Here is a 26983-nt window from a genome sequence, read left to right as displayed (position 1 = left end):
AGTCCGAAGGTAAGACTTTACCTTGCCTCGATCTTCGTGCGATTGCTCAATAGCCAATCGCTTTTAATCGAATCGAACCCACTTAGAACAAATCTCTGGTATGTTATTACGAGAACAGTTTCATCTCTACGAGGAGGTTACTGACGCAGTTGTGATGTGCAGAATTCAAGGAGGCCTTCTCACTTTTCGATAAAGGTGAGTGAGGCAACAGCTTGGCCATCTTGGCGCTCTCACTTTGCGCGCGACACGGGCGCAACTCATCGCGTCGATCCGTACTGACGGATTGAAATAGACGGAGATGGCACCATCACCACCAAAGAGCTCGGAACCGTCATGCGCTCGCTGGGGCAGAACCCCACCGAAGCCGAATTGCAGGACATGATCAACGAAGTCGACGCAGACGGCAACGGCACGATTGATTTCCCTGAATTCCTCACAATGATGGCGCGAAAGATGCGTGACACGGACAGCGAGGAGGAGATCAAGGAGGCGTTCAAGGTGTTCGATAAGGATGGGAACGGGTACATCAGCGCTGCTGAGCTCAGGCATGTTATGACAAATTTGGGTCGGTGCTTTCGTTTGGGTTGCAACAAAGTGCTTTACTGATGTTTGCGGATGAACAGGCGAGAAGTTGACCGATAATGAGGTGGATGAGATGATCCGTGAAGCTGATGTTGACGGCGATGGGCAAATTAACTACGAAGGTGCGTGCTCGCTGACCCCTCTTGACAACAATCCTCACCTTCACCGCCGTTCTCCATCACAGAATTCGTCAAGGTAGGCTTTATCCTCCATTCAAAAAAGTCCCCCGCTAACTCCTCGTGAACAGATGATGCTCTCGAAGTAAATCAATCTATACCTGCCCTACTACCGTGTCCTATTTCGGATCGCTGAGAGCTCCTTCTGATGTATACGTTATCATCTGTACCATGAAAATCTGAATACGGATATTTAATCGCCAGTTCCCTTTACGGTCAGATCTTACAGCCAAAGCCCAATCAACCAAGTGGGATAAAGTACCTCCTGGAGGATCAGTGGAGCCCCTTTCTGACTCCCATGGTGCGCCCAAGTTTCCCGGTAATGCTGGAGTTGCATAACAGGAGCTACAAGGATCCTGTCGAACCTGACGTCAGCCTCTAGACCTGTACCGGAGCTCAGATCGCGCCTTACTCATACTGCGGGAGCACAGCAATATTTCAATTGATGATATATAAGGGTGCACTCACGGGCGCAAAGGTTTTCCCATCATCTCCCCCACACACACCCACTATCATCATCAGTATCAATATTATGGCTGGATTCATCAGCGACGCTCAGGCCAAGGCCCTTTCTCAAGAGGCGGAGGCCTCTATCTGGAGCAATGATGGGCAGAACGCTAATAGTAATGCTGTCCAAGGCTCGAAAGAGCAGCAATTTACCATCCAGCCCCATCCTGCTGTATGTGATCCGATTATCACTCCGAACAGCTTAGCTGATTGATTACCGCCAGAAAACCAACGATCCGAACGATTTGAAGCCATCGGTTGGCTTCTTGGCCAATGCTGGCATAGCAGCTCACCATGCCACTGGCCCGCAAATTCCGAACCAGGAGATTTTGAACAGTCTAGAGCAACCTCTTGTGAGCCTCATGTCGTGCTTCGAACTTAGGTTGAGATCTGACAATGTTTCCGCTACACAGAGCCGTGAAGAACTTCAGAAGAGGCAGGCCGAGTTGAACAACCTAAACTAGACACCGTACATTATCATCCTCATAACAACTGCCAAGGAGTGCGACTACAGTAGCAGCTAACATATAATAATTCCCCGAAACTTTTTCGATCCACAACGCTCAGCCCAGCGGCTGAGGGACTTGCACGTCAGGCTGAATACATAGGAGAAAGGAGAAGGAGCATTTGCTTAGGAGTCACGATCACGTGAACTTCGAGCGTGAAAGCATCCCCGAACCAGCGGGGAACCAGATTTATCACAACTTTCGAGTAACTGCAATCAAATCGCCGCAAGACGAGATCGACTGGCCTTCGCTTTCCAGTCCCAGGTAACTCGCAGATATCCTCACCACTATCATCCATTTATAGAATCCAGCTCATCAGCAAGTCGCGTAGAATATATGTTATCTCTAGATACAAGCGCTGATTTCAACAACCAGCCTCATCATGCGATATCCACCACCATTCAGCTTCCCCTCGACGTAATTCACTATCTCATCGAGGCTATTGATGTCCACGGCGGAGACTTTCGCGCCGACGAGGAAGATCGCAGATCCTTGCTTGCTGCTTGCTCCCTCGTGTGTCGCGCATGGAACGACATATGCAGGCATGTCATCTTTCGCAAGATCTCCTTCAAGAAGAGATTTTTCTTGATCTCTCGCCTTTGTTTCTTTCGCGACAAAGCCCGCCACCTCACCCAATACGTCAAAGAGGCCGACATATCGTTCGAGAATGATTTCAACTTGAGCGTTCCTCGTATCCACGGTTGGCTATCAGAGTGCTTCGACAGATTCGAGAATCTGACCGTGTTGCACCTTGTGAATCATGAGGATGGATACTGCATCTGTTACGGGGAGGTGTACAGCGGAATCCTCCATCTGCTCACCAATGCTCGTCTTCGGGAGTTCTATTTACATCACTGGGTGTTCCAAACTCCCGACTGCCTTCTCAGCTTGCTCGAATGCAGCTGCCCCACCACCTTGGAAAGCTTATCGCTTAAAAATATCAAGATGATGGTGAGGGGATCTCCATCTATTGGCCCTGCCCATCTCGAGGAGCTCCGTAACCTGGAGGTATACGACTACAAGGACATTTTCTACGGCCCGGGGCAGGTCATCGTCTGCCCGAATCTGAAGACATGTTCTGTCAACGACTGGCCCTTTCCATCGTGGATTGCAACGAGCAGGCTATCCAAGCTCACTCTATGTAACGGTATGCCTACTGATGTCTTCTCTACTGTTCACGCAAATTGATTCCGTCACCACGACTGTAGTCACGCCCTCTCGCGCCATTCCGGTCTTCAAAAGGGCAATATGCCCCTTCGAGTTGGTGATAAAAATGACAGTGGATCCTGAGTCACGCGAGTACAGCACTTGGATCGCAAACTGCTTGAATAGCATCCCCGCTCCCGACCATCTTCGCCAGCTCTCACTGCACATCCGTTTCTGCATCTCAGAGACCGACCCTCTCCACTTCCCAGACTACGCGCCGTTATCGCGTGTCCTCCACCGTTTCTACAAGAATCATAAAGTGGAGCGTATTCAGATCAATGTCGAGCTAGATTTTTGCGCTGTGATAGCCTGGATGTTCAGTGCCTCGGTCGGATCGGCAGAGGTGGCAAGGCTTGAGGATGCATTTGAACTATCGTTGAAAGAGGGTGTTCTATCCATCGAATTTACAATCCGGGGATATTCTCCTGGAAGGGGAGAAGGAACGTTCATGCGCTCGCGTATAGAACGGAAGTCTTGATACCATCGCCTTTCTCCTCGGTATTGCTTATGAGACCACATACAATGTATCTTACCACTTGGTAACTTTTATTCGCTGTTAGGTTGGGTGGACTGGCATAATGGTCGTCGAAGTACACTATTAGGAGCTATCAGGGGCGTCCCCTTTCAAAGGTACTTGTACCGCCAGTCCGGGGCGTGCTGCGCAGCATGGTCCTAAATTGAAATTCTATAAATATGATGGGGAACTACCAATTTATTTATAGAAGCCTCCAATAACTTATGTTAGTTCGACGTCATTATCCACTGGGTAGGGCGATAACATATAAAAGGGTTCAATGAACAGAAGACATTATCAAAACAATACCCCCGAAAACCTCTCAACAATAACAGAACCCGCCTTTATAGTCCATCGCAATGTCTGGCGCCGACGTCCATCCTTCAGCTATCGGCAATAACGTGACACCGCGAACGGGGGCGTCTTCCTCAGCGAGCGAGCCGCACTCGGAGGCTGCTGTTAGCAACAACGATGCCCCAGGTGACGGCGGATTTGGCAACGAGCCTTATCCCGAACAGCGCCACAGCGGCGCCGTCGGAGTTGGGCCGAACTTTACGCAAGAGAGCGTACGTCGCAGTTAAATCTTTGATCGCAGAGAACGAAATAGGGCTGATTCTTATGTGCGTTGTTTTTTGTAGACAATGGCGGAGAAATGGACTGGCGTGAAGGAAGAAATGAAGGGGAAAGTCACGCACAATCCGGGGATGGTCGAAGAGGTTCGTTCACCAACACGCCCGCACTGAATCGTCGTTTAATGTTAATGACGTGTTTTATCAGGGAAAGAAACGACGGACGGGTGAGCTGAAGCGTGAGCAAATGGAACGAGAGGTAAGTCCTAGTCTCACTTCCGTATTCGCAGGCATGTTCAATGGACGCATCCTTCCGACAGGCCAAATTCGACCCGTATGATGATAAATCTCCGGGCCCCAAGACGTTTGAGGAGACACATGCAGTTGGGCGAGAGAAGAGTAACTTCGAGCAGGCCGCGACCGTAGCCCCTGAAGGGACCCATCAGGGGGAAAAGCAAAGAAAAGGGGGTGAGATGAAGCATTTCGGCGAGTAAGCATTCGTCAGGACTTAGACGAACGTTGTATACACAATGTAGAAGAACATATTCCTTTTATGTCTACGCATGAAGACGTCGGTCTCCAAAACTTTGAATCTAACGAGCTTCTTGTCGAGCGAAATATTGACACTTCACAGGTTGCTTGCCGCCCGGATTGTCATTGAAACCAGGAACGTCGTGCACCAAGGGTCGTGGTGCATGTAGGACTATTCCTGCCCTCTTCTATGGGTAGGCTTCATGCTTTAAAGTCCAGTACAGTAACGGCAGGGCCCGCGACTGCCGAGGCGGTAGACGGTTTGATTTGGCAACTTGCATTGCATGTGTTCATGACGAGGGTGGGCGAAGCCAACGCCCATACGTTATGCTCGGATGCTGTCTAATATATACCGCAAACTATTTAGCGGGATGTGGCTCTGGGAAACGCGCTCTTACAGTGTCTTCGGTCTCTCCTCCGCTAGATTCCTCGCTTTCTTCCCTAAGAGCCATCACATCCACGTTGATAGTGGTGTGTTTATTACAAGGCTGGCACAACAAATTAGTGAGATAGCCAACAATATGATGTGTATTCGCTGGCAAAACATGATGATCATACCAGTGTTTTGAACAACGAGGCAACGCTAGGTTGCATATTCATCGCGCGTGCCTTCCTCGTTTTACCTTTCCGGTCGCGCCATACGCTCGTTCGGGATCTTTTCTTCGCGCTTCCTACTTCAACGCCGGCTTGCTCTTCTATTACACCCACAGCAGGGGTACCAGTCGCAGTGGGTGTGCCGCTGAGTTTGCGCTTGAGTTGCTGCTAACTATTAAATCAGTACAATAGAAATCAAATGGCCCAGGGGGCTCAGCAATCCACCAACCGTACTTGTACGTGCGCATTCTACATCATCGGATTCTTCCGACGATTTTTCGTCTTCTTCAAGTTCCAATGGTGGTTGGTAGTCCGCGTCTCTATTGTCGGCTTCTCTTTCGACTTCAACGAGCAAAGCGGACTCCCTAGCGAGACGTTCGCGTTCTGCGCGTTTATTTGCTTTGCGCTTTAATGCTGCATCTCTTTTTCCGTTGGCTTTTCACCGTGCCATAGGCTCGCATACGACGAGTGAGGAAACGGTGGAAAGAGGTTAGGGTCAGGCCTGGGAAACCAAATATTTCCTCCTTCCTGGTTGAACTCCGATGGAGCGACCATCGCCCTCGTCAGATATTACAGAATCACGATTCACCATCGTTACAGACACATCATAGGCTCGACCCATAACTCTCATAAATATTTTCCGACAGCACTAATGTTGATTTCATTTTTGTCAGTAGTACGCCGGCGACGCCTTACGGACAATATGAATATGTCCAAGATGACCACCATGCCCCCCCATATCACGCAACACCTTGGCCGGTTCTTTTTCGCTACGCGCCAGAATTCTCCGAAATTCCTGCGAATACTACCTTTTACACCTCAATGGCCCACGGCTATCTTCCCGACCTTGATTTCCGCATCACCTTCATATACTCTTGCCTCATGATCTGTGGTGTTCTCTGGCACCATGCTCCTCAATATCCCGTGATGCACCCTACCCGACGCCAGCCGCCAGACGACGACCCCCGGTGTGCTTCTCAATAGCAACGGTTTGCGGTGGACCGCCCACGGACCGCTCCAACGCGCATCCTGACATGGTCAATTAGTCCGATAGCTCCAAGACGGGCCTCGCTGATTGTCGTTTCGCAGTTATATCCCCCAGCTAAACGACGAAAATGTGGCTCCGTTTTTCCGCGTTGAACATCTGGCTTTGCCTGCAATTGCCATTATCTGCCGTTTGGAACGCACGAACTCCCGCTGCGGACTATGACGCTGTGTCATCCAAATTGGCGGGGAAAGCCTCGGATACTCGACTCGAGGGAGAATATATAAGGCTTAAAGGTTCATTTTATTGGAGTAATTGTTCAACGTTCAACCGCTGTAATTCGCCCCGTTCTGTAACCCTGCAATGATGTTCTCCAAGTCTATCGCCGTGTTCCTCCTGCTACCTTTCGCTCTTGCAGCGCCCACATCCCCCAACAACATCCTCGAAGCCCGCCAATCCATCGACACCTCTACTCACTGCGGCCAATGGGACACCGTCAATGCTGGTACTTACACATTCTTCCAGAACCTCTGGGGAGCAGGCGGCGCGTCGTCCGGCTCTCAATGTGGTAATCTCGTGTCTTTGAGCGGATCTACCATCGCTTGGAAGACCACATGGACATGGACGGGAGGCAACGGTGTCAAGAGCTATTCAAACATCCAGCAGAACCAAAACGCCGGTAAACAGCTCTCTGCCATCAGCAGCATTCCTGTATGCATAACAACATTAGCTCTCCCTTCGACAGTATAAATTTGACGGATTCTCTTCAATCTAGTCTACATGGAGTTGGTCGCAGTCCACCTCTGGAAACGTTGTTGGTAACGTCGCCTACGACCTCTTCACCGCAAGCACTCCTACCGGAAACAACGAGAACGAAATCATGATCTGGCTCGCTAACCTAAATGCCGGCCCCATTTCTGCCCAATACAACTCTGACGGTACTCCCAAACCGACCGCTAGCAACGTCTCGATCGCTGGACATACTTGGTATATATATTCTATGCACTGGCGCATCCCACTGACGCAATGCCACGTCCCTCAGGAACCTCTACTTCGGCTCCAACGGTGCTAACAATGTCTACTCGTTCCTCCCCACCAACAATGCTGTTATTACGAACTTCAGCGGTGACATCAATGCTTTCCTCAAGGTCCTCCGCAATCTCCCCGTTGCAGAGTCCTGATCGTTGAACTCTTTCTCCTTCCGTTTTATTTTAGTTTTTAACTTCCAGCCAAGGCGTCAGCTCTTCGCAGTACCTGAAGACGGCTCAAGCAGGGACTGAACCAACATCTGGTTCAGCTACATTGACTACGTCAGTGTCCTTGGCTCCCTTACATGTCACGTCACTAACTGATCCTTCATCCAATAGCTCCGCGTATAGTTTAGTGATCAATTAAACACATATAATTGATGCACGTGTACCTACAGTATCAGCGACTGGTGCACATTATCACATCCTTTGTTTAAGAACCGTCAGTGCCTCTACGTCAACGGCGCCGGGCTGGCGGGAGACAAACCAATGCGTCGTCAGCCAAAAAGGGAACCTCGCATGAACTTCCATCGATAATTGCATCCATGCATCGTCGTAAAAGTGATTCACGTCCGGGTTTGAGATCTACTTAAAAGAAACCCGACATCCTGAATCACGAAGGAAGCGTAAGGGTTCCTAGGCTCGGCAAAATGGGAACAAATGTAGGGGGATATATTTCATTTATACAGGCGCACGAAAGGGGTGAAGAATTGTCTCTTAGGGGAAGTATCACAGAAAACGGGGGATCTGGAGGTAGAGGTAACGAATAAAACACGACAAAGAAAAATCGACGAAAGAGGAAATAGTAGACAACAGACCCAAGGCGATATCTAGGGGACCGTTCAATTGGTGTGCAAAACAGTGGCAGAAATCCTCTCACCTTGATTCATTCAGAGTTTGATTTCGAGCAAATTAGGTGATGTCCCTAACAGGCTGGATTTGATCAACCCCAGTAACGCTGACATGGTGTCGTTGTTGCGCCCACAGTCACTTCCTTCGAGGTCGTTGAGTAATTTGACTGTGTCATTTAGAGCATTGTTGGTAGCATCCAGCGTCAATGCGAGCAAGGCCTCGCTAAGAGCGACAGTCCATGCTACGAGATCATCATAGTTTGTGACTGCGCCTAAATCCCCAAGACTCGCTAGAGTAGAATCGAGATCGAGATCGAGCAGCGAGGTAATCAGGGCGTTGAGGTCGAGTCCAAGTAGCGTTCCTGATGCTGGGGTAGGGGGTGGGCTCCCTCCAGGGACAGGCTTGGCTAGCGTCCCGCCAAGATTGAGCGATGCTAACAGATCGTTGATGAGTTCGTTGAGACCAGTGGTACCAAGAAGCCCATCGAGGTCAAGCCAGATAGGGAGCCAGATACCGCCTAGGCCCAGCTCGGTAAGCAAAGGATGCAAATCAACGAAGATGGGATCATTTGAAGATACAGGCGCGGCAGTAGGATGCGGTGAAGCGACGGTCGTAGTCGGAGCAGGGGGAGTAGGAGGGAGAGGGTTGGAGTTGGAATCACATAGACTCAGCAAGGCAAGTGTTGCGTCGAGGATGTTTTTCGTGAGAGTTAACCACGATTCATGCCCGGATAGCGCTGCAAGGGAGGTTGCGACCAATTTGTCTGCACGAACGACGGCATTGGCGTAGGTAATCAGATCGTCTGTGGATGTGGTGGCATCGAGGAGGTTTGCAACGGCAGCCATCAATACTTGGGAGTTTACCGCAATTGTTGATTTGATCAAGACTGTGGACGAATTGTCTCCAGGGCTGGCTATAATAGTGGCAAGACCTGCGTAGAGTTCGTTGGTGTAATCGATCAATTCCTTCGTAGCGTGGATTATTGCCAACGTAGTGCCATCGGATGGAGCCCCGTGATGCATTGAACCGCCGCCAAGGTCGATCACAGTATTCAGACCAGAGAGGAGCCCCGAAGAGTGGCGAGGCTGCAGTACATGGCGGGGGTGTGGTCGGGGGGCTACAGTGTCATTGTCAGGTAATGGTGAGTTTAGGTCTGAAATTGACGGCGATGAACCTACAATTGTGTCGCTTTTTAACCATACGTGTCGAAACGGAACGGACAGGTCCAGAGTTTCCGGCTTCGGTGGTCCGTTTAGTGTTGGCCAAAGGAGTTGCAGACGGGCAGGACTGATGAGAAACGACGAATTCGATTAATATATGCGCCGAATTGGAAAGCATACACATACCAGAGCGCACTTGCCGCGGCATTCAACCATTGGCGGAGCACAGACGCAGGTCTTACCAACCTTTTTGTAGCCGTCTGTGCATTCAAAGCCACAATGGTTGTCGCAGATGGGCTTTGCGTGAGGTGGATAATGACACTGTTGCCCCAAGCCCGTGATCTACGCGTTTACACGCTTTAGCCAAGTCTGAATCGATGACGTAGGTGGTCACTTACGAGGGACGTCAGGAGTTTCAATGCACCGTCCTCCCCAAGTAGACGAACAAGGGCCTTGAGTTGTAGGTTGGTTTGAAGGGTCAATGGAAGTGCTGAGAGACAAAGGCATAGCTTCAAGTCGAGGTCAATGCCAAGGAGCTGGAGAACCGAAAGGTCGACATATGCGCATAGATCTACGAGTAATCGATTAGCAAAGCCGAGAAACGTCGTTGATAACGCGTACCGAGAAGAGTGCGCTTGGGGCGATGCTGACGAGCAGCAATCGTTCGCGACGCGCGTGGGTTGTGATTGTTGTCCAAGGAGGATGCTATGGACGGAAGAATGAGAGAAAAGAGCGAGATGAGAAGGAATGTGGGTGCGAGACGCATGTTGTCGACGTGCTCGCTCGACGCGTCTAGAGGCGGTGAGAGATGGTGGGGGTTCGGGGGAAAGAGGCGATGGGGGGTTGGAATGAGACGCGCTGCTTTATATATGTCCCAGAGCCCCACCATTCTACCGGTGTTTTCATTCCCCGAGCACGCTTTGGAGAGTTCGTAGGGGGGACTTGGGTACTATGCGCAACCCAAAATGGAGATGGGATTCCCTTTATCGGTAAACCAGCGCGGCGCTTAGCAAGACTGTCCTCGGAGCGTCGATCCGAGCATAACCGGCAGACATTGAAAGGACCTATGCTATCTACAGTGCTTCAATAAATGATGAGTGTATACCACTGAATTCCACGTACGCAGTAAATGGGGCCCTTTAGCTATAGAATTGAATGATCTGCGTGGACGCTAGTGAACGGTCTCTCGGAAGCACTTACTCAGTTATTCCACGGAGATGGTGAGAGACAACAAGATAAAGAGGAAGCGAGCGACTAGTACTAGAATGTGTTTAATTCATACTGTCGGGCAAAGCGGGACCCGTATGAAAAGACAGCCATATAAAATATCCATACTTACACTAAGAGGTACTTCTATGTATAAAATGAAAGGACAGGCGATCAATCATGGCAGCGATGTCCGCTCGGCGATGAACAGTCTCTGCGATGGCGGTATCGCATGTAATGTTGAGGCTGAGACTGATGGACTAGTAGTAGGTCGCGGATTAGGCTGAGGCTGAGGACCTGGATTCGACGCGCTGGGTTGGTCACACGATGAGATGTACTCGACACCTCCATCAAGAACGCCTACTCGCATCATAGACAGCAACTACAAAGAAACTCTATGAGTGAGTGCAGATATCAACAAGAAGTGACGTCGCCTACGTTATGCGCGGCGTGTGAGTGGGAGTAGACCCCTCCGAAGAACGCAGCAGTCATGTCCCTCCCAGAGTTCTTTTCTAGCGCACTGCGGCCCCCAGGATGCTGGTCCACAAACAATGAAACATCGTGTATGAACCCAGATATCAGCAAAAGCGGACACTTCTCAGCCTCCTTCTGGACTAGTAGCAACAAAGCATCATCAGTTCGATACGACAAGTGTAATGCTGCAGCGAATTCACGAACATGTTTCCCATGTCACCACTGGTAACTTCTTAGTTGTGACAGGCCATTTCAGCCGATCTTGTTCTCGCTTCAGATCCTTGAGCTTCATTGTCAATACGCCCTTGTCAATCTCGTTACTGGGGAATACCCGCAGATTGGCTGCCAGACCTATAAGGTTACATATGGCGATGAACCACTTCGTCGGGTCATATTGGTACCAGCGGAATGCATTTCTATAGTCCATGGGGAATTGATGATGAAAATTATGATATCCTTCTCCCATGGTGAGGATTGCGGAAAGGAAATGGTCGCGTGGCGTAAGCGCATCATCGTAGGGCGTAGAACCAAGATAATGAGCTACGGAGTTTATGCAAAACGTACTCTGTAATAGAAGTCGAAGTCACTGAAGAGAATAGGATGTCGGATGCTTGACTTACGTGATGTGCGATTGTCAATCGAAGCATACCCGAGAAGCAGAACCCGCCCAACCAGTCTCCCCATCCGATCCCAGGTACCAAGGTGGGAAGGAGATACCCGAAGAACGCTGCGAGGAACATGTACCATGTATGTTGCCATTGAAGCAAGGTGTCATTTCGGAGGTCGGAAGCGTCGACGGAGCCGGAGCGAAGGTTCGTTTTGAAGAGCATCCACCCAACATGGGTCCAGAACAGTCCTCTCTTGGCGTTGTATGGATCAAAGTCTGTATCTGTATGTCGATGGTGGGAACGGTGCGTGCGAGCCCACCAGAAGCAAGAACCTTGCACAGCACTCGTTCCTCCGAATAACAGGAAACACTGCAACGGGAAGGATGCCGTATATGATCTGTGGGACCACAGCCGATGATATCCTGTGTGAGGACAACAGTCAGGCGTCGGCGTTCATTAAACGCATTGGAAGTTTAGGCGCGGACTGACCAGCGGTAATACCTAGTGAAATGCTTAGCAGCTGAGAACTTAGATAGTACTTGTGACGTACCTAGCATGGAATATATGTAGTATGCTGCGGCGAACAGGAGAGTTCTTGCCTGAAATGGCACATGCAGGAGGCCCCAGACTGCAATGCTCGGTGTAACAGTGAGGACGGCGACATTGAACCACCGGACGCCTTGGATGAACGGGAACGAAGAGGGCGGTAGTTGGGCTGCCATTTTGGAGTAACGCCTCTTGCGATCGGTGACCTGGTGGCGGTGGTATGGAGAGCGTCGATGTAGATGCTTGCAGCGCTTCAATGACAACACTGGCTCTCTGGATCAGAGGTAGCCAACGGGGCGTGGGGTAGGAGATGCGCTTTTCCATCTTTAATATCGCACGATTAACCATGTCTAAGAGGGTGGTAAGCTTTATTGGATAATACAAAGTACACGCATGCGATAAAAAATTTCCCGCCTCGGTAGAAATCTGAACACCCATCTGCACCTTATCCGGAAGAAGTCGAAAGAATTACGAGACAAACCCGCCGGCTCTGGATGCACGTACAGGGGCAGCGGATCCAATCAAGAGCGACAATGCGTGCAGGCCATCGGTGATGTCCGTTATATGGTCGTTTGTAAGGTCTCCGGCTTGGCCAGGGCCCGACGTATGTAATATCTGGGAGTATAAAGTTAAAAAGTGAGAATTCAAGGACACACAGATGACATTGTGTACAATGTATTCAGTCCACTGAACGCGGTGGGTAGCCCATGTATCTTGGGACATTTGCCACGGCCCCAGAAGCAGCAACAACAACCGGGTGAGAACGCCGTACCTCCGTTCTTTTGAACTATTCCTATGATTTGGGGTCAAAGGAGCACTCTGTGAACCTAGATCGGATTCGTACCAATGCGTTTATCGACAGTTGGCAAAATTGCGGTGCTGGCTTCGCCCGCTATTTGTGCCGTGAATAGCTCCTGGTGATGGTTTCAAGCCTCGTTCTTGGGTGGTGTATCAGGGAAGACACCCGGGCGGAATTTCTGCATCTTCGATGGGAAACTAAAGACCTAGAACAACCCGGGTTTCTATTGTCTGTGCTCCCTAACGGCGCAGACGGTGCTTGAGCGGATATGTTGTGATTCCAGAAGGTAGATCCAACATTGATTATGAGTCAATATTTCGTGTGAGGAGTCCGTACGGAGACCAATACAGCGCTTAAACATATAGCGGCCTCCGAGATTCGATCCGAATTTCCTCCTGCCTTGGAGCTGGGATACGAACAGGAATATTCATGCCGCGTTCTGCTGCTTCTGCAAGACGTTGGCCTACAATGCTGAGCAGTGGTAAAGGCCAACCAAAGATAAACGATAAGCGCCGAGCCTTGCCACATGGCTATTCCTGACCCTGATTTTGGCAGGCAATATCTTTTCTTAGGCCTCGCACGCTTGTGAGAACTGCTCATGATGTCAGATATAAAGTCTCCATGATTTGGCTGGCTCTGGCTTCAGGTCGCAGGTGCAACACCCCCATTAAATCGCAGGCGACGTTTTCGGCCGATCCCGATCCTCAAGTTTGTTTCGCGAGCTTAAGTGGATGCTCATTTTTCCGTAGTCCGGCTCGGTACCGTGTTCAATTCCTTACAAGAAGCCACAAGTTATCGCTGATTCTCAATAACCTTTCCACTTTGTCACTGTTTAGCATGCTGACTGGTTGAGCATCGGACTCCTGTGGTTTGCTCTGAGCCCGGTTGCTATTCATCGCGTGTGTACGTTTGCAATCAAAGTACTAGCAGGCGATGAGAATTTAGAAACCCATGAGAACATAAGAAGTTGCGGAAGTTCGCAGAAGTGTGTTACTAGCCATGGCAAGTATTGCTTCCGAATCGCTTTGGTTGCTGAAGTCCAACTTCAAAGCTTTTAGGACCCAGCGTACCTTCAAGATAGACAGAATCGAACAGCGGTCCTCTAGCAGTGCGATCGGCACACCGTTGCTTAACGTTTAACATTATAGCACCCATACCTACGGTTTACGACTGGGGTCAGGTCTGTTTCTGGCCTCCGATCGCGGTCTTGAGGGGTCCTGGCACTCCTTCTTTCGTAGTCACCGTCACATCGACTCCATTAGCCAGTGACCACAAGCCCGGGATATGTCCCGCAGTGTTATTTCAATCAAATACTACGGCTAGTGGGCTGGTGGGGATGCTGCTGGTGGGTACAAGCCTTAAGCCACAGACTCAGATTGAATCTCAATCGCTATATGTAGGATCCCATCTCCCGCGCTCATGAAACTGTATTATCGTTGTTGGAGGGATACGTTCTCTGCTAAACTTTGCTAAGCTACTGTTTCCCGCGTTCGTAATGGTAAGATCACTTGCGCCCGGAATTTGCAATGGCGCTTGGTACTTTCGACGACTTTCCATAGGACGCGACGCCCCCCATCGTTACGGGAATCCGCAGACATAGGCTCTCATATATTTCAGGGTTCCCGAGATGACCCAGGCAGATATCCTCGACCATGAGTCAAATCCTCGAATCATACGACTCATAAATAATCGTCCACTGCTCGAGTATCCCACCATGGGCGTGGCGCGGGTTCCCGCAAGCATTAAGGATATCCCAGACCAGGGATTACAACTTGCTGACTTTCTCAGTCTAGTAATGGCACGTAAGTCTTTGCTGCTGGCGTCTCGTTGACTAACTCTTGCACACTGTTTGTAGATAGACATAAGGACCCGACAATCAATGTTTATTGGTATCTTGGTGCGAGCATTCAAGTTGATGCATTTTTCCTGTGTCGCGTCGTATCTGTTCTTTTCGTTAATTCTAATACTGAAGGAGGTTATACTTGTCAAATCTAGGTCTCGATGACCTATAATCTCACTTTCGGCTACGCGCCTGTCACCTACTTAGCTTCGCAACGGGGTCGTCATCTGGCACAATCCCCCATATCCTCCCTTTGATATTCACTGTTGATCCGCTCGCCATCAGTGGCGACAAGACCTTTATTATCTAACTTTGTCGGTGCCCCACCTCATCGAGTAGCACTCGGGTCTGGTGTTCAAAGATGTATGGTGCGCACCCATCAGGTTGGATTATGCTACTGAGAGCGCGAAATAATAATGTCACGCATCACACAAGGACCCCGACTTCCTAAAGGACCTAGCGACCACGGCAAAAACAGACTTGACCCCAGTAGTAAACCGTACACCCACCATCTGACGCGTCCTGTGAATCGTTCAGTTGGGATGGGAAGAACAAAGATTAAAAAGCAGTCCAATCCCCCAGTTATGCCACAGGAAGGCCTCATTTCTCGGTATTGGACATTCTCATCAAAACTACTGGCAATGTCCTTCGTGTTCGCGGGTTTAGTGGCCTTGGCCACCTTAAAGTCCTCTGGTGCACAAAACACGGTTAGCAGCAATGCAACTCTCGGATCACTGCCTCCCCAATCAGTCGTATGTCGCCCCCGTATCTCCTCCAAAGTCAATCGGACACTAACCGTCTCCGAAATGCTGGGCAGTTCGTGGATCCTCGCTCGTTCTCTGTCATTGGCCAGAACGGAACATTCCGAGCATCGTCTTTTGAGGGTTTCTTTAACCCCACATCTACGACGCCCCCTTTCTTCCAGATTTTTGATCAGGAGTTTCTGAAGGTGCTGGGTGCTTCCCCATCCTTAACGGAGATTGCATCGAATCCTGGGTTTGCGTTCGCTCACGAGGCTCCGATATATGTGCCGGAGACCGATGAACTCTTCTTTGCGAGCAACGACGGTGGGCCCTTGGGTATGAGCGACTTGGATCACAACAATGAAGTAAGCAAGATCAGTATGGCCGAAGTGGAAGCTGCATTAGCAAGGAAAAGCAGTTCGCCCGTTAATGTCACAGTGACCCCCGTTAGTACGCCACACTGCGAAGCTTTTTCTCTCGAATCTGATCATGCTCTCAATTATAGCTTAATTTATCCGACACAATCCAGATGACAAACGGGGGGACTGGGCCTTTCCGCTCTCAGCTGCTGCTAGTTAACTCAGGCCGTGGGCCGCTTCCACCAAACATAGCACTGGTGAACCCCAAACCACCGTTCAACTCGACAATCATCTTGGACAATTTCTTTGGCCGTCAGTTCAATTCATTGAACGACGTCAAAATACATCCAAGCGGAAAGATATTTTTCACTGACGTAACGTATTCATCTTTTCGCTGTTCTCGATCTATTCATGATGGGTCTGAAGCACTTACCTTGTCTAGCTATGGCTTCCTGAACAACTTTCGTCCAGCACCTCTAATGCCTAACCAAGTCTACCGGCTTGATCCAGATACGCGCGCCGTCCGTGTGGTCGCGGATGGGTTTGACAAGTGCAATGGAATCGCCTTCACCGCAGATGGGAACACTGCTTATATGTGAGGCTTCTAGGTTAATGTTGCAAACACTGATCCTATCACCTCGTAAAGCTCCGATACCGGCGCAACTGGCGGCAATTCCACTCAAACGGAGCCCTCGACCGTGTTGGTCATACTTTCATTGGTTTGTCGATGATTATTGCGCTGACCATGGTCTCTCCATGCAGGTACGCCTTCGACGTAGACCCCATTTCACACGCATTCAAGAATCGCCGCGTGCTGGCCTACGTAGATGCCGGCGTCCCAGATGGCATCCAGGTAGACACCAACGGTAATATCTACTCTGGCACCGGCGACGGAGTTCAGGTATGCTAGTTATCACTCTCCCTATCCATCGTCATGATGCTATAGCTCAAATACTCTCGTATATCCTCCACAGACATGGAACTCCGAGGGAACGCTCCTTGGGAAATTCTTCTTGGGCACCACTTCCGCCAACATGGTTTTCGCTGGAAAAGGACGGCTTGTCATTTTGGCCGAAACCAAAATATTCTTGGCTAAAATAGCCGCGGAGGGGTTCGATCTGGGAGGAAACTGACTAGTTTAGTGCTCAATGCTGTGCGCCTGTGAGGCGTCTGATCTATATACGCATGAACGTAGCGTGCAGAGTGCGCCGTGAGCTGCCTCAAACAAGCTTCAATTAGTTGGGCGGCCCGTTCCGTAATTAACATCATTTGGTACACACACCTCGTTTGGAAGCTCTCGAGGGGGCAGCCTTGCTTCTAATCATCAGTCAGGCTCGCGCACAAGGATTCAAAAGCAATTGGCATACAAAGGCACTAACGACACTAACGGAGAATGATGAAGGAGACGGAAAAGATATCGACATCGCCGAAGGCTCAGCGCGCAGACTCTGGTGTACAGCAAGTCCAACGAGAGCGAAGTCGACGGCCTTCCGACGCGAAGCACACCACTTCGCACGGACATGAAGCCAAGAGGCCCGTCAATGATGGGAAAGTATCAACGACATCGACGAAGGCTCAGCGACCCCCATTGACGGCCACGCCGAGCCAGATGGATACTCAATATGTCAATATGCTGTTAGCTCTGGACGGAATACCCAAGATCCATAATATGATGGCGTCCTTCTTCACTTGGATATTGCTGGCGGGATTTGTTCTCTTTCCAGGAACATTCAGCAGCTTGCAAGGTTTCCAGACGAATTTGGGGCAGACAGAATTACAAGTGCTGAATGCAGTTCAGCAAGTACCTCTGTGAGTATGTCTTTGATATCACGGTTAACGTGCGGGGCACCTATGCATCTTCAAACGACACGGCAAATAGGTTCATCGTGGCTTGGATATGCAGTGGCATCGGAGCGCTGGGTATGTGCTACATGTGGTGGAGGTGGATGCGCAATTATGTCTGGCTTGTCAATCACATATTTTTGTAAGAAGAACATAAGCAACGGCAAAGTTATGCTTACTTACCGTGCCTTTGTCCAGACCGGGGTGCCTCAACGCACTAGCGGGGATCATCTCTACGCTCGCGAGTGTGTTCGGTGCTCAAGATGGCAGGTTTACAACCACCAGTACGATCACCATAGCTGTCACCATCGTTACCGCAGTAATCTGTGGCATATTGAGTGGGGTGTATACGTTCCTCATAGGCCGGGTGAAGCGCCAACATGATCAGATGGTTGGGCAGCAGAGGGCGGGGAAACATGGCGAAGGGATGGTGGAAAAGATCAAGCGGAAGGCATACGAAACAGAGCCCGAGTCGGGAGTGGTCTGACAAGATACTCAGTATCCGTAAATCTTGGAAAGTTGAATGTTTGGGCCTGTGTTTGTGTAATACGGTCTGAAAAGTGTAATTCCGCACCTTGGTAACGCATTCTTGCGGCAACCACCTAAGTCAAGGTGGTCTCTGAACGTAGAGGCGGGAAACGGAAAATGTGACGAGTCGGCGGCTTGAGATGTCATTTCTATTGATATACCACAGGTCAAAAGTAAGGCGACTACCCCCACATCTGACAACGTCTCAAGACGCGGCGGTGCTATGAAAGGAGCTGTGCGACTCTGGTCTCTACTTCTGTTGACGACAAATTATCGAGCTCGACGTGTTTCTCTAATCCGTGCTCTGGTTGCCAAAGAGCGGGGTTCACATCAGTTGTACGCCGGGCGAATGTGAAATACGCACCAAATCTCGCGAAAACTCGTGCGGGTGTTCCTGTAGCCTCCCGGATGAGAACAGGCAGGTCAGGATTGTGTTGCTTGATAACTGGGTATTTCGAGATTATGAATTGCCTGTTGAACGTTCAGTGCCCGGGGAAACTTGCAGTCAGTGAAGCTAGATGCTTACCGCGTTCCAGCGGACGCTTGACCGGACTGGGAGCACAGAATACGGAGCTCTCGCAGCGCTGGCGAAAAGGCTTTTGAGAAAGACATCGTAGAGCTCGACGTTTCGGGATTCAATATATGTTCAAGACCGGGTGCCTTGAGCCTTGAGACACACCCGTGCACCATTCAGTGTGTGAGAAGAGATTATGTCAGCCGTCGCGTGTGGGTGACAATCAACATTTGCCAGAGTTCTCCTCCTCCCCGACGCTGGCATATCGCATTTGATCATGGACGACGAACATCAGCAGGAAGACTGGGCGGGGAGTCGCATAAACAGGCTACCGTCATTTACGGAGGTTCTCTCGCGACGTACCCGGCCGCCCGTGGATTTGTTCATGTTCTAGTGCGTTTCCTTGGCTTGCGTTTACTTTTCTATGGCTGACGGATTATCATAGCCTCTTCTTACAGCGGGAAGGCGCAGAAGATGTTCTGGATTTCTGGCTAGACGTGCAACAGCACGAAAATCTATGCAGGGCATACTTCAAGGACGTCAGGAAATCTGGCCGATCCATCAAGGAGGACTGGCCACAATATTGGGACTATGCCCGACGGCGAGGGTCCATTTACGGTACCGTGGTGGGGCTTCATCCAGACGGTAGTGGGAAGCGTAGCACCGCGAGCACAGGGGATTTGGTGGGTGAGCAGGAGAAGCGACATTTGGCAGCGACGGACGAAAAGCATGGCGCACGCTCCACCAGCCCCAATTTCATAACGCCCATGTCAGAAGGCACCAGAGTGGGCTCCCCTCCGGCTGAGGACCAACCACGGTCATCAACCCCCTTCTCGCTATCTGGTCGCACGCCCACCTTGTTCAACTTGAAGCGTGCGTCTCGTGCACCGACAGTCATCCCACGTTCTACCCCCATCACACGGCAGAATCTCATAGCTTCCGCTGAACGCATCTACTTCCGCTATCTTTCCCCCGCCGGCAACGTCGTTAACTCACAAGAAAACCACGAAATCTACCTCCCACCTTCTTTACGAATACACAGCTTCCCTCTGAGCAGCGCGTCTGAGCCAAGGACCCAGACGGAGCTCAATTTGATGGCCCAGATACCTGACATGTTCCATGCGCAGAAGGAATATTGCTTCAGAGCAATGGAACAAGACGCCTTCCCTCGTTTCCTTCGATCGAAAGCCTTCGGAAACCTTACACCCGTTTCGGCGCTTGTTCGCCTGATTTTGGGTCTCATCATCCTATGGATAGGCCTCGCCACGGCGTTTTCGCTCGTATTCCTCGACGTGCAACCCAAGTCCAAGCGATTTTTCGTGAGCCCCATTCCCAGCTTCTTTGAACAAACATTAATCGTGTTTGTACGTAGCTGTTTCTCCCGTTTAGCTTTGCAGTCCTCTTCCTCGTGTCGCATCAATACGAACTGGACCCGATCCTCGTGTTCCTGGGGCAGTCTGAGACGACGCCGTTCCGCACGCTGACGATCCGTGAGCCGTACGTAAAGAAGTTGCTGTTAGGGCGCGCGATCTGGGTCAGCGTGCTGACGGCTGCGTTTGTGGTCGCGTTGACGTTCATCTTCTGGGCGGTTCCAGGGCATCGGCTATAGGTTCTCGGTGGATTTGAGCATCTCGCCTAGTCGCTTTTGTTGTTTGTCGGATTTGTTCGCTCGATCTTGTTATGGCTTTCCGCTTCTTAATCTTTTTTTATTCCTTTTCTAATTCTAGCACTCTTCTTATGTGACAAACACTCCGTTCTCTCGTTGGATACCCTCCTTTCTAGTAGTCCCTACCATCAGCCGATGGACTTGAGTATCGCTCATATGTATCCAAATTGCTTAACTGTAGGTAGAAGCGTAGTCTGCAGTGGAATTTCCATGTGACATGAATATTTAACGCGTAGTTAAGAGACAAAAGCACGGTAAGATAGTGGACTATAGCACTTATGATGATGACTGTCGACGTTTCTCCCATTCAGCTTTGTCGGTAAGCCATGCCTGCTTGTAAACCTATTGGTTGTTGATGTGATTAGATTAGAGGTGAAGTTATGTGTGACTAATGAACTTACGTCTTTCTCTTCTTCTGACATTGCGCGCCATCGTTCACCTGCAGCGCGGGCAGCGGCAGCGCCTGTGAGGTGAGTCCCTTCTGTTGTTTCACGGAACTCAGCCATGAATCTAGGGTATGTCCGTGAGTGTCAACGAGAACGCGTTAAGAAAGTGAACTATTATTTTGGTCACCTGAAGTACGAAGAAATCGGCTTTGGTTCTTGGCCAGCAGGTCGATGGTTTCGAAGCTTCTTGTGTCCTTTCGCAACTCGTTTCTTGTTAAGGGTTCTCAAGATCTTAGGGTCGTTATTCTCGAAGTATTCTGCACGTTTCTTCTTATACTCTTCTTTGAAGACCTCAGCCTGCTTAAAAAAGGGCTAGAGATGACGATGACGTTAATCAGTATGAACGAGGGCGTTAGATAGCTTGGTGTAGGTCGGAACGAACCTCCTTCTCCGCCTCAGAGAGGGCATGCCATGCAGCCCCGCTGTCGCGTGCCGACTGCTGCGCTTGATCCACCGACGTAGATGGGGCGCCCACCTGAAGAATCCTGTGCTTGTGGAATAGAATGAAGGCACCTGGGTAACCTCTCGGTGGCGCCATGGCGAGCGTCACCCTGGGTGCTATCCCACAGTAAGCAGCAGAAAAAGAGACCTAGTGCGGAGGAAAAGCGCATACCTTTGACCGGTCGCTTCTTCCTCACAACACGCTTCTTCTTCGCAACACCCCTCACTACGCGTTTGGACTTAGGTTTGGCCTTGGGTTTAGCAGCCTTGGTAGATGCCTTCTTCGCAGGCTTCTTCGCGGTGGCTTTAGCACCTTTAGTAGCGGGGCGCTTCCGACCAGCGGTAGTGGCCTTCGTCGAGCTTGCCTTCTTCTCCATAGTGGACTTAGCTGGAAAATCATGGCTGGGGCTTGTATGGAGCGTTCGACGCGCTTGCAGCGCTGCCGCGACGCGCGGGGAGAAGAAGCTCCTTGAGAGGAGAGGAGCACGCGTCAATGCAGGCCCTGACGGGAGCCTCGCTCGAATCCTGAATAACGACTGCATAGTTGAGTTGAGAAGGGCGAACCAAGTCGCAAAGGTCAATACGAGAAACTGTTACAACGCGTTCTTCTCACGCTTTATTTAGAATTCCCACAGTCATTCGACGATCAGGGGACATTGGGACTCCTGTTGAAGAAACAGTCCGCACGTACAAGTTGGATCGTTCCGAAAGTATGGAAGGAATAGACATATGGATCATGAGCTCTGTGAGCCTATTTGGTCTGCATTGCAAAATATGCGGGTAGTTTTATTACAAAGACCTTGTTAAGTGGAGTACATCATGAGAGTCAGAACCGACTGAGAATGGTTTTGCGGTTTAGAAATTCTGAGAGTGTGGCGGAGTCGTCGCTCAAGGTGATCAAGTCCCCATCCATATGTGCTCGGGGCCTCCAGACGCCTTCGCTGATAAACACTCCCAGTGGATAGCGAACATCGCCGACAACCCCCGCCCAATCATAATCAATGATTTGGCAATCCCATCTGTCCCCGTCATTGGCGATCCATACGTTGGAATCGCGAAGGTCGCCATGAACATGTCCCGAGTCATGCAAGCGATCCACGGCTGCCTTGATAACGGCTTGACATGGCTCGGAGAAATCTTCAACGTGTAGACAGGATTTGAACTGAGCGGGTAGAGGGCGCATAACTACCATCCAAATCCCACCAGGGAGGTCAGAGTAGCTGAGGAGAGCAGGCGCGATTCCTGCTGCGGCCGCCGCCTTATGAGTCTCCGCTCCGTACTTCCCAAATCCGAACTTGATGATGATGTCTTCACCGTCGCCGTCGGTACGAGCAGCGAAGACCAGTCTGATTGGGCTGATCCGCTTGGTGTAGGTGAACTGAATGGTCTTGCCAGTAGCGCTGGTCGAGTCCTGAGGGACATTTGCAACATACGATCGCGGATAAGGGAATTCGATTTGTGTCCCATCAACGACGTGGTTCTGGGGATTTCTGTACACTTCGCAAAGGGACTCGAACAAACCTCGGAGGGCGGTCATGAACCGAAGGAGGTCTTCAATGGCTTCCGTATCAAACTCGTTGAAATGAAGCGGGAGTGAATGAGAAATGACTTCTACGTATCCCTTCAACAGCCAGACACCGCCGTAAACTTGGATATTGGGCCCTGGGATAGTGATGAGTGCTAGAAATCTATTTGATAACGACAGCAAGAAGCATACCATTATGCATGATCAAAATGGAGGGAAATCGGGTCTTTACCCAGTCCCCTTTGTGGGGGAAGTCCCGGCTTAAGACGTGCCTTACTCCTTCTTTGTAGTAAAGGAGAAGCTCGAAGACAGCATCTGATGATCCACAGGTTGTCTCATTCTTGACCTCAATGAAAATGGGCATAGTAGGAAGGTTTGGGAGAGAGACGTGCACAACGCCTCCGTCAGTCTTGTACGACCCAACGGACCGCTTTTCTAGGGCTACGTCGCCACCAAAGAGTTCAGCGAGGAGGCGATGCAGACATGACTCCCGGAGGTCCTCGGTCTTAAACAAAGAGGAGAGCTCAACAGCCAACCTCCAGCCAAGAGGAGACAAGCGGGGATCTGGGGTAATGGTGCGTACGTCCCTCTTGAAGCGTCCGAATTCGGGCTGCAGAAGTGAGATGGGAATGGGGTAGTGGTCGACGGGTTTGGGTCGATTGAATTCGAAAGCATCAGGCGATTTCCGCGCACGAAATGCCGACGGATGGGCACCAGTTGACGGCGTGTCTGTCGATTGAAACCCTGGCTGGGCTTCCCGTAGTCCGGTCAATATGTCTCGTTCTTCATTGAGGTCATCGTATTGCTGTTGTGGCACAATGAAAACCGATACATAATTGGCGTCCGCGTTAGCGACAGGTGCGGGAACATCCATGTCCTCCCATACGGTCCAACTCCCGGCGAAGTACTCGACAGGAGGCAGTTGGGCAACGCGAGTCCAGAAAGTCGAGGATGGCCCCCATTTAACGGGTTGTCCAGAAACCTGAGAGGTGGTCAGTGCGAAGGAGATTGCAATAGTGAATTTATTCGTACTAAAACCATGAAATCATCCTTCATGTCTGTAGGCCTCGTGGTGCGGATAGAATCGTCCATCGAACCAAAATCCACGCATGGCCTGCATAAGTATCGACTTCTCATTCTAGGGTCTTGTACAAGACTCGATCCTTGAAGCTTTGCAAATACATAGGGAATAGAAGTAGGCATGATAGCTGAAACAGCGGCATATGCCACTATACTATTATACCATCTATTCCTCTCGACAGGCAATGCGAATAGGTGTATCCACCCAATGTTCCCCACGTATCACGTGGTTTTAGGGTTTCAACGTTCTATCAAGTAATGAGGCTAGTTTCCACATTCTTTGGCTAATAGGTCTGACAATGGCGGTGACAGTAGATCAAGCCACTCGAATCATCCGAAAATACCATCCTGATGACCAGAGCCCTGCCGTGGTGGACACGCTCCAGAAGGTCACAAACGTGGGATACAGGTCAGCAAACTTGCAATGAATGAGATCTATAAGATTTGTCTGAGATGGGTGTAATCATAACTTCTAGCTACAATGCAAACATCGCATCGTATACGATTACGCTGAAACGAGAGGAAGAGCAAGAGACATATCTTCTCTACGTCGAGGAGACGGGGACGACCTCGCCACCTTCAGATTCGGACCATCGCGCGAATGGGCTCTCCGTCATTTACAACCTTCTATCGAAAATCAAAAATAACTCCTCCATCCCGATGCCCCAAGGTATCCTAGACGCGAACCTCGACATTATACCACACGAGTGCATCCTATTCACTATGCCCTCTGGGTCGTCCCAGACAATCTCTCTTTCAACGGCCAGGTCCTCCGGGATGTTGGACGCGCAGGGACTCGCAAGGATCGAACTAGAACTGGGGGCATATCTAGGGCAACTGCACGCCATTCAAAACGACTGGTTTGGCCTTCCATCCATCGCAGAGCCCGCGGAACCCTCGTACAGCTGGCAAGAATCCTTCGTATTCCTCTTCGAAACACTTTTGGAAGAGATCAAGCCGCTGCCCATGTCCAAACGACTGGATCTGTCATTCGAAGATATCCAAAGATATCTGTCGCGGGCCATCGGTTTCTTCCTGTTCGACGACGTTGAGGTCCCAGCACTCATTGGATTCGCCATTTCAGAAGACGACATTTTAGTGCACGTCCCAGATGAGGCGTCACCAACAGCGGCGATCGAGACGATTCTTCCGAATTTTAGCTGGGCAGTATGGGGAGATCCATTGCTAGAAAGCCTTTTCATGCCACCGGGCCCCTCTCCTGCCGTGATGGAAGGTTATACGGGGGCTGGAGGGACACCCCCAATCGTATTTCCGAGACAGAAGACGAAGCGGTTGTGGTATTCATTGTATTTGTCGTTGCTGATTCTTTGCAAGGGAGAATCGTGCCCAAAGGAAACATCGGAAGATAGTGCAAACATAACTTGGGCGTTGAGAACGGCGCAAGAATGTGCCAAGGCTTTGAAGGATGCGCCATGTTATTGAGACCCATAGGACGATTAGGTGTCGGTGGATAGGATAATTAATTTGTGAATACTTCATGGCTCGGGGTAACACGACGTTCTTTATTGCTCCGTTAATGTCAAACCAAGGGAATATGGGGCACACCCACTCATGAACGAGTTTACAATGCCATAGGATTAACTGGAGTTGGGGTTCGGGCTTGTACCTGCATACCCATTGACTCCTGGGAGTCCGTAGGTTGGGGCGTCTGGGGGGCAGGGGTACGAACCAGTTCTCCTTCAACTTCGTCTTCATCACTGTTACCATCCTGGCTATCGTCCATGCCGTCGTCGTCGCTGTTGAGACTGGGTACACCCTGCGGCTCCCCGTTCGGCATCCCCATCCTAGGGTCCCACTCAAGTTCCTCTGGTTCTTCAACTTCCACTTCAACTCTCTGCTTCCAATCGTACTTGTCCCTCAGCATAGTAACCGCTCTCACCGCTCTATTTACCATCCTATCATGCTGCTCTCTGATTTCCCCACATTCTTTGAGGACATCCTCGTACTCCGGCTTGCGAGCAGTTCCAAACGATGATACCGGGGGCGGCACGGCGCCCATTACACCAAGGGATCCTCGCGTGGTCATTCGTTCTGCCAGTCGGCGGACTGCATCGCTCTCTGTCTTCAAAATCTCGGGTAGCTGGAACGTGCGCACTAGTAAAGCGATTTCGTCCGCCTCCTTCTCTGAAGCGGCCGAACTGAGGTGCAGTGCGATCTTCTCATATGGACTGACGTTTTGTTGGCCTCCATTTCCATTTGAGACGCGACCGGTGGTTTGGTTAGCGCCCCCGATGGTCGCGCCCAACGAGTTTGAAAAGTTTAGTGTTTGCGACAGCAATATGTTGTATTTGGATAGGATGTCAGGCCAAGGGAGCATCATATTCTGGTGACCCGCATCTACTGTGGCCCTTAGAGCCATTATCGATTCCACAATTTGGTTCGCCTTGAATTTTAATGATTCTAATTGGGCAATCGGGAGGGTAGACGAATCAAAATTAAGTCGCGGGGTCGCCATTGTTCTGAGCGGGATAATCGTCGATATTCTTCCTTCGAGAAACTAGCACGTACTTACAATGAATCCCGCTGCTGCTATGGTACTTGCAGGACTTCGCAAGCAACGGACAAGAGTGCTGGAAACAGTCCAAACCAATATTAGCGCTCGGCGCGTGGAAAGTATAGGAGTCATAGGGGAACTCGCACGCTATAGACCATGGGTTTCACATCGTACTCGTCGTTGGCTCTCAAAGTAAGTTTGTGGACAAGTGTCTTTGTGGATAAAGCGATACATCAACAATTTGCAGGCATGTACATGTACAGATTGTGTTTATGTTTCGGGTGCACGTATTCGATCCAGGGGCTCATATACATATGTTATGATATTCAGGTTGGGGAGCATTTAGCACTTGCATTCACCAGGCTTGCAGGCACAGCTAGAATATTTGTGTAAGGCGAAGCATAGGGCAGTGAAATAATATACTGACCTCTCGCCGCAGCTGCAGGAGGAGCTGCCGCAGTTGGCCTGGGAAACGGGGGCGTCGATGTGCTGGAGAAGGAAGGTCAGCAAGTATCAGGTTCTTGTGTGTCGCAAGTACGTACAGCGAACATTGCGATTGGTGGGCTGTTTAGTGCAGGTAGGTAGTTGGCTGCTTGCTGAAGGAGTACCGCGTGAAGGGCCCTCCTTTATACCCCTCCACG

The 26983-nt window shown here is 50.4% G+C and overlaps 16 protein-coding genes across 16 annotated transcripts; 9 read left to right on the top strand and 7 right to left on the bottom strand.

Annotated features, from left to right (window-relative positions):
* Positions 1-333: 333 nt before the first annotated feature.
* On the top strand, positions 334-847 carry PC9H_002005 (uncharacterized protein; the record flags this gene model as incomplete). The annotated part of the gene is made up of 4 exons (XM_036771648.1): positions 334-565; positions 624-704; positions 767-777; positions 830-847. 4 exons carry the CDS (start codon positions 334-336, stop codon positions 845-847), a joined length of 342 nt encoding a protein of 113 aa, XP_036626269.1.
* A 443-nt stretch (positions 848-1290) lies between these two features.
* PC9H_002004 (uncharacterized protein) lies at positions 1291-1729 on the top strand (the record flags this gene model as incomplete). Its single annotated transcript, XM_036771647.1, has 3 exons — positions 1291-1437; positions 1490-1618; positions 1679-1729. The coding sequence occupies 3 exons, from the start codon at positions 1291-1293 to the stop codon at positions 1727-1729; spliced, it is 327 nt and encodes a 108-aa protein (XP_036626268.1).
* A 378-nt stretch (positions 1730-2107) lies between these two features.
* PC9H_002003 (uncharacterized protein) lies at positions 2108-3455 on the top strand (the record flags this gene model as incomplete). The annotated part of the gene is made up of 2 exons (XM_036771646.1): positions 2108-2918; positions 2980-3455. 2 exons carry the CDS (start codon positions 2108-2110, stop codon positions 3453-3455), a joined length of 1287 nt encoding a protein of 428 aa, XP_036626267.1.
* A 395-nt stretch (positions 3456-3850) lies between these two features.
* On the top strand, positions 3851-4554 carry PC9H_002002 (uncharacterized protein; the record flags this gene model as incomplete). The annotated part of the gene is made up of 4 exons (XM_036771645.1): positions 3851-4057; positions 4130-4207; positions 4269-4319; positions 4381-4554. 4 exons carry the CDS (start codon positions 3851-3853, stop codon positions 4552-4554), a joined length of 510 nt encoding a protein of 169 aa, XP_036626266.1.
* A 238-nt stretch (positions 4555-4792) lies between these two features.
* PC9H_002001 (uncharacterized protein) lies at positions 4793-6221 on the bottom strand (the record flags this gene model as incomplete). The annotated part of the gene is made up of 5 exons (XM_036771644.1): positions 4793-4933; positions 4990-5079; positions 5150-5353; positions 5415-5550; positions 6124-6221. 5 exons carry the CDS (start codon positions 6219-6221, stop codon positions 4793-4795), a joined length of 669 nt encoding a protein of 222 aa, XP_036626265.1.
* A 312-nt stretch (positions 6222-6533) lies between these two features.
* PC9H_002000 (uncharacterized protein) lies at positions 6534-7565 on the top strand (the record flags this gene model as incomplete). Its single annotated transcript, XM_036771643.1, has 5 exons — positions 6534-6881; positions 6946-7157; positions 7213-7318; positions 7386-7480; positions 7538-7565. 5 exons carry the CDS (start codon positions 6534-6536, stop codon positions 7563-7565), a joined length of 789 nt encoding a protein of 262 aa, XP_036626264.1.
* Positions 7566-8088: 523 nt separating this feature from the next.
* Positions 8089-9976, bottom strand: PC9H_001999 (uncharacterized protein; the record flags this gene model as incomplete). Its single annotated transcript, XM_036771642.1, has 5 exons — positions 8089-9167; positions 9229-9337; positions 9397-9552; positions 9609-9781; positions 9832-9976. The coding sequence occupies 5 exons, from the start codon at positions 9974-9976 to the stop codon at positions 8089-8091; spliced, it is 1662 nt and encodes a 553-aa protein (XP_036626263.1).
* Positions 9977-10594: 618 nt separating this feature from the next.
* On the bottom strand, positions 10595-12220 carry PC9H_001998 (uncharacterized protein; the record flags this gene model as incomplete). Its single annotated transcript, XM_036771641.1, has 6 exons — positions 10595-10798; positions 10855-11030; positions 11095-11455; positions 11511-11920; positions 11988-11999; positions 12049-12220. The coding sequence occupies 6 exons, from the start codon at positions 12218-12220 to the stop codon at positions 10595-10597; spliced, it is 1335 nt and encodes a 444-aa protein (XP_036626262.1).
* Positions 12221-15267: 3047 nt separating this feature from the next.
* PC9H_001997 (uncharacterized protein) lies at positions 15268-16918 on the top strand (the record flags this gene model as incomplete). Its single annotated transcript, XM_036771640.1, has 7 exons — positions 15268-15348; positions 15399-15872; positions 15932-16164; positions 16228-16380; positions 16432-16485; positions 16548-16686; positions 16760-16918. The coding sequence occupies 7 exons, from the start codon at positions 15268-15270 to the stop codon at positions 16916-16918; spliced, it is 1293 nt and encodes a 430-aa protein (XP_036626261.1).
* Positions 16919-17178: 260 nt separating this feature from the next.
* Positions 17179-18114, top strand: PC9H_001996 (uncharacterized protein; the record flags this gene model as incomplete). The annotated part of the gene is made up of 3 exons (XM_036771639.1): positions 17179-17594; positions 17665-17769; positions 17826-18114. 3 exons carry the CDS (start codon positions 17179-17181, stop codon positions 18112-18114), a joined length of 810 nt encoding a protein of 269 aa, XP_036626260.1.
* Positions 18115-18376: 262 nt separating this feature from the next.
* On the bottom strand, positions 18377-18845 carry PC9H_001995 (uncharacterized protein; the record flags this gene model as incomplete). The annotated part of the gene is made up of 3 exons (XM_036771638.1): positions 18377-18459; positions 18520-18626; positions 18682-18845. The coding sequence occupies 3 exons, from the start codon at positions 18843-18845 to the stop codon at positions 18377-18379; spliced, it is 354 nt and encodes a 117-aa protein (XP_036626259.1).
* A 101-nt stretch (positions 18846-18946) lies between these two features.
* RAX1 (Bud site selection protein, Revert to axial protein 1) lies at positions 18947-20278 on the top strand (the record flags this gene model as incomplete). The annotated part of the gene is made up of 3 exons (XM_036771637.1): positions 18947-19062; positions 19115-19988; positions 20042-20278. 3 exons carry the CDS (start codon positions 18947-18949, stop codon positions 20276-20278), a joined length of 1227 nt encoding a protein of 408 aa, XP_036626258.1.
* A 333-nt stretch (positions 20279-20611) lies between these two features.
* On the bottom strand, positions 20612-21599 carry PC9H_001993 (uncharacterized protein; the record flags this gene model as incomplete). Its single annotated transcript, XM_036771636.1, has 5 exons — positions 20612-20677; positions 20737-20845; positions 20909-21093; positions 21164-21339; positions 21395-21599. 5 exons carry the CDS (start codon positions 21597-21599, stop codon positions 20612-20614), a joined length of 741 nt encoding a protein of 246 aa, XP_036626257.1.
* A 449-nt stretch (positions 21600-22048) lies between these two features.
* PC9H_001992 (uncharacterized protein) lies at positions 22049-23884 on the bottom strand (the record flags this gene model as incomplete). The annotated part of the gene is made up of 3 exons (XM_036771635.1): positions 22049-22884; positions 22940-23729; positions 23780-23884. The coding sequence occupies 3 exons, from the start codon at positions 23882-23884 to the stop codon at positions 22049-22051; spliced, it is 1731 nt and encodes a 576-aa protein (XP_036626256.1).
* Positions 23885-24126: 242 nt separating this feature from the next.
* Positions 24127-25270, top strand: PC9H_001991 (uncharacterized protein; the record flags this gene model as incomplete). Its single annotated transcript, XM_036771634.1, has 2 exons — positions 24127-24236; positions 24304-25270. 2 exons carry the CDS (start codon positions 24127-24129, stop codon positions 25268-25270), a joined length of 1077 nt encoding a protein of 358 aa, XP_036626255.1.
* Positions 25271-25409: 139 nt separating this feature from the next.
* On the bottom strand, positions 25410-26303 carry PC9H_001990 (uncharacterized protein; the record flags this gene model as incomplete). Its single annotated transcript, XM_036771633.1, has 1 exon — positions 25410-26303. One exon carries the CDS (start codon positions 26301-26303, stop codon positions 25410-25412), a length of 894 nt encoding a protein of 297 aa, XP_036626254.1.
* Between the last annotated feature and the right edge of the window lie 680 nt (positions 26304-26983).

The sequence above is a fragment of the Pleurotus ostreatus genome (assembly GCF_014466165.1).
Source record: "Pleurotus ostreatus strain PC9 chromosome Unknown scaffold_10, whole genome shotgun sequence".
Lineage (NCBI taxonomy): Eukaryota > Fungi > Basidiomycota > Agaricomycetes > Agaricales > Pleurotaceae > Pleurotus > Pleurotus ostreatus.
This window is presented reverse-complemented; position numbering and strand designations above follow the sequence as displayed.